This window comes from Elephas maximus, chromosome 7, assembly GCF_024166365.1.
Source record: "Elephas maximus indicus isolate mEleMax1 chromosome 7, mEleMax1 primary haplotype, whole genome shotgun sequence".
Lineage (NCBI taxonomy): Eukaryota > Metazoa > Chordata > Mammalia > Proboscidea > Elephantidae > Elephas > Elephas maximus.
Window position 1 is genome coordinate 107,572,134 of NC_064825.1, and position 4,543 is coordinate 107,576,676.

At 39.4% G+C, this 4,543-nt stretch overlaps 1 protein-coding gene across 1 annotated transcript; it reads right to left on the reverse strand.

Annotated features, from left to right (window-relative positions):
• Positions 1 to 2,854: 2,854 nt before the first annotated feature.
• LOC126080256 (olfactory receptor 8K3-like) lies at positions 2,855 to 3,874 on the reverse strand. The gene has a single exon (XM_049891516.1). It carries the CDS (start codon positions 3,872 to 3,874, stop codon positions 2,855 to 2,857), a length of 1,020 nt encoding a protein of 339 aa, XP_049747473.1.
• Positions 3,875 to 4,543: the final 669 nt, after the last annotated feature.

The following is a 4,543-nucleotide window of genomic DNA, read 5'->3' on the forward strand; positions in this document are numbered from 1 at the left end:
GTCCTTGTCATCAATCCTCCTCTGATCTATTAACTTCTTAGCTCCTGGACCCAGGGTCCAAAGAACATGCTCCACTCCCAGTGTTTCTTTCTTGGTGGCATGAGGTCCCATTCCTCTCTGCCCACTTCTCTTCTATATCTCAAAAGAAATTCACTCAAAATACAACCTAACCCTGTAGGTGGAGTCCTTCTTCATTAACATAACTGACTGTAATCCTGCCTCATCAACATACTAGAGGTCAGGATTTACAACACATAGAATAATAACATCAGGTCACAAAATGTGGGACAAAGACCTGATATCGGGAATTGTGGCCTAGCCAAATTGAAACATATTTTAGGGGACACAATTGAATCCATTACCAGTGTTATATCTAAGAAACCCCCAAATGTATTTATAGAGTCAATGCAACCCCACTTAAAATCCAAGTAGGCTTTTTATTTTATTTTTTTAATAAACCAATAAGCAGAAAGTAAATTCACAAAGAAATGATAAGTTAACTTTTTAATTGTATAACCCTATCACGTTTTTGTTTTTTCATCACTGACTCTGTTAGATTTTTATACATAAACGTTCACGTCATCTATCAATAAAAAGAGTTTCACTTATTCCTTTTCAATCTGGATGCATTCTATTTATTTATTTCCATTGTCTTTTTGTGTAGGCTACACCCACTAAAATGGCAGATTTGATTAGGGTAGATTTATATATTTTATTCCTCGTCTTACTGAGAATTTTTTCAGTAATTCATTGCATGTGCGATTTTAGCTGTAGGTTGTTCAAGGGTGTCCTTCATCAGTTTGAGCAAGTACCATTTTGATATTTTTGTTAGTTGGAGTTAGGTACTGCTGAGTTTGTTCTGACTCGTAGTGACCCCTATGTACAACAAAACAAAATACTACCAGGTCTTGCATATTCCTCACAATCATTGTTATGCTTGAGTCCATTGTTGCAGCCACTGTGTCAGTCCATCTTTTTGATGACCTTCCTCTTTTGTGTTGACCCTATACTTTCCCAAGCCTCGTATCCTTCTCCAGGGACTGGTCCTTCCTATTAACGTGTTCAAAGTACATGAGACGAAGTCTCTCTATCCTTGTTTCTAAGGAGCATTCTGGATGTACTTTTCCCAAGACAGATTTGTTGGTTCTTTTGACAGTCCATGGTACAGTCAATATTCTTCCTCAACACCACAATTCAAATTCTTCTTAGGTCTTACTTATCCATTCTCCACCTTTCATGTGCATATGAGACAATTGGAACACCAGGGCTTGGATCAGGCACACCTTAGTCCTTAAAGTGACATCTGCACTTTTTAATACTTTAAAGAGGTCTTTTGCAGCATATTTGCCCAGTACAAAGCAACTTTTGATTTCTTGACTGCTGCTTCCATGGGTGTTGATTACGGATCTAAGTAAAACGAGATCCTTGGCAACGTCAATCTTTTCTCCATTCATCGTGATGTTGCTTATTGGTCCAGTTATGAGGATTTTTGTTTTCTTTATTTTGAAGTGTAATCCACACTGAGGCTGTGGTCTTTGTTCTTCTTCAGTAAGTAGCAAACTTAACTCATCAGAGAATATCTTGTTACCCAAAGAAATACAGAAAAAATAATTGAAGAAACCTTTAAAAATTGTTCATATAGATAAGAAAACAACCCGTGAAACAGAAAAGATAATTATTAAATAAGAAGGGCAAGTGGGGAAGGCATTTAAAATATGGGAGCAACTCTGGATGACCTCAAGAAATTTATCGTAATTGGTATACATTCTGATCTATACACCAATTAATATCAATTTCTTGTGATGATCCGGAGTTGCTCCCAGGTTTGGAATTTCTTTCCCACTTAGATCTAGGCAAAATGGGTCGATTAAAACAAAGTCAGATGCAGAGCTGAACCTGTGGATTGCTAAATTGCAAGGTATGCTGACAGATTGGCGTGTGAAAGTAAAGGCCTTAATAGGAAAAGAATAGGAACTTACCCAAGGTCTGGAATGGGGACATTTGAGCAAATTCAAATAATTAAGTACTTCAAATTATCACACTGTACTGAGACTCCTCACACCCTGGCCTGAATCCAGTACCCCCTCAGGAACTATGAAAAGGCAAGGGCTTACACAACCACAGATACAAAAACGCAAGAACTGGCTCTGCAAAGTTTATTCTAATAGGGAAAATATTACCAGAATCATTGTAATTCCTCTTTTGTACCTGGTACTTTTTTCCACTCCCACTCAGCATACCTAACCTCTTTGCCTGATTTCGTAGTTCCCAACACATTCTCCTGGAGCCCTGGTGGTGTACTGGTTAAGAGCTTGGCTGTTGACCAAAAGGTCAGCAGTTCAAATCCACCAGCTGTTCCTTGGAAACCCTATGCAACAGCTCTACCCTGTCCTATAAGGTTGCTATGACTCAGAATCTACTCAATGACAAAGGCTTTTGTTTATAGCCAAATATATAACACATTCTTTAAAGAAAAAAAAAAAAATGCACTGCTGTCCAGTAGATTCTGACTCCTAAAAAAAAAAAAAACCCTAGAATTGCCCCATAAGGTTTTCAAGGCTGTAAATCCTTGTGGAAGCCAACTGCCACAGCTTTCTCCCATAGAAGGGCTGGTGGGTTCGAACTGGTGACCTTTCAGTTAGCAGCCAAACGCTTTAACCACTGTGCCAACAGGACCCCAACACATTCTTCTGTACTATAAAATTTACCTAATTATTGTTTGTGGTCCACTTCTTCCCTTCAAGGAAGGAAAACATTTTTAGTCTTTTGTTTACTCTTTTCTTCATCAATGCATTTAGAAGAGTGACGGACACATAGAAGGAAATTTATCAATACATGTGGGATGTATCTGTGCTCATTGTAACTTATGGAGGCATACAGACGAGACTTGAAGCCCATGACTTAATTTATATGAACCATATGATGTGTCAAACTGTAGAAAAGATATTGCATATATTTTCCATGTGTTACATAGGGCATATTTCACATCTTTGTTCCTCAAACTATAAATCAAGGGATTCAACATGGGAATAACCAGGACGTAAAATATGGAAGCCACTTTATCACCGTCAAAGGAATGACTGGACTTGGGCTGCACATACATAAAGATTAAAGTCCCATAGAACACTACCACCACAGTCAGGTGGGATCCACAAGTGGAGAAGGCCTTGTGCCTGCCCTCAGCTGAGTTTATCCTCAGAATGGCTACAAAAAGAAGCAGATAAGAAACAAGAACTATTAGAAGGGATGAAATCAAATCAATAGATGCTGTGATGAGAATGATCAATTCAATTTCATGTGTGTTTGAGCAGAGCAAAGATACTAAGGGGAGACAGTCACAGTAGAAAAGACTGATGATATTGTAGCCACAGAAGGATAAATTAAAAATCTTTATGGTGACCAGAAGAGAAACAAATGTGCTGTACAGATAGGGAATTGCCACCAGCACCCAACGCACCCTTTGTGACATGATGACTGTGTAGAGCAGTGGGTGACAGATGGCCACATAGCGATCATAAGACATTGTTGACAGAATGAAAAATTCACTAATGATGCACATGAGAAAGAAAGCTAGCTGTATAGCACAAAAATAATAGGAGATTTTATTTTCATCCACAACAAAATCTACTAGCATTTTGGGTCCCACGGCTGTTGAATAACCAAGATCAGTGATAGCCAGGTGTCTGAGAAAAAAGTACATGGGAGTTTGTAGCTCTGAGTCCATCTTAGTGAGGATGATGATGCCCAAGTTACCCACCACTGAGATCATGTAGATGATGAGGAACAGCCCGAACAATGGCACCTGCAGCTCAGGGCGGTCTGTGGTTCCCGTCAGAATGAATTCATTCAGCACTGTTAGATTGTGTTTGCCCATCTAGGTCTATCAGGAAACCTATTCTGGAGAGACATCAGCATAGTCATTAGGCTTTATGTGGTATCATCTGGTAGATTTTTAGTGTACAAAGGCAATATGCTAAATGAATAAGGTAAATACAAACTTTCCAATGTAGATATTTGAAAGCAAACCCACCTCCCACAAATAAAGCACAGGTACGTAAAGACAGAGGCACAGGGAGACAGAAAGGGAGAGAATAGGGAGAGAAAGAGAAAGCTAACTAGGTATCATTTGGGGAATATCTGCTCCTGAAAGAACATTTATCAATGCCTGGGACACTTTGGATGTCACAAGTAGGAGATGAGTACTACTGGTATCTAATGGAAACCTGGGATGTTACTAAACATTCTACTATATACAGGGTAACTCCACATGATGATAAAATTTCTAGCCCAAAATATCACTAAGGAAGAAGTTGAGAACTGATATAGATATAGATGTAAATGTAGATGTAGGTATAGATATAGAAAAAGACGTAGGTGTAGGTATAGGCATATGTCAATGTGGGCAGTGGGGGGGGGGCAGGGGTATTGCAGCCTGTTCTTGGGAATTCAGTGCTGTTGGCTGGAGGGACTAGGAGGCACCACTTGTTTTCATATGCCTGTCATGGGTGGCTAGATGGAGTGGGTGGAGCAGCCAGCCCTCAGA

What these genes read in the sequence shown, in the direction of transcription:
- LOC126080256 (XM_049891516.1), bottom strand. Translation starts at nt 3,874, where the DNA reads ATGGGCAAACACAATCTAACAGTGCTGAATGAATTCATTCTGACGGGA.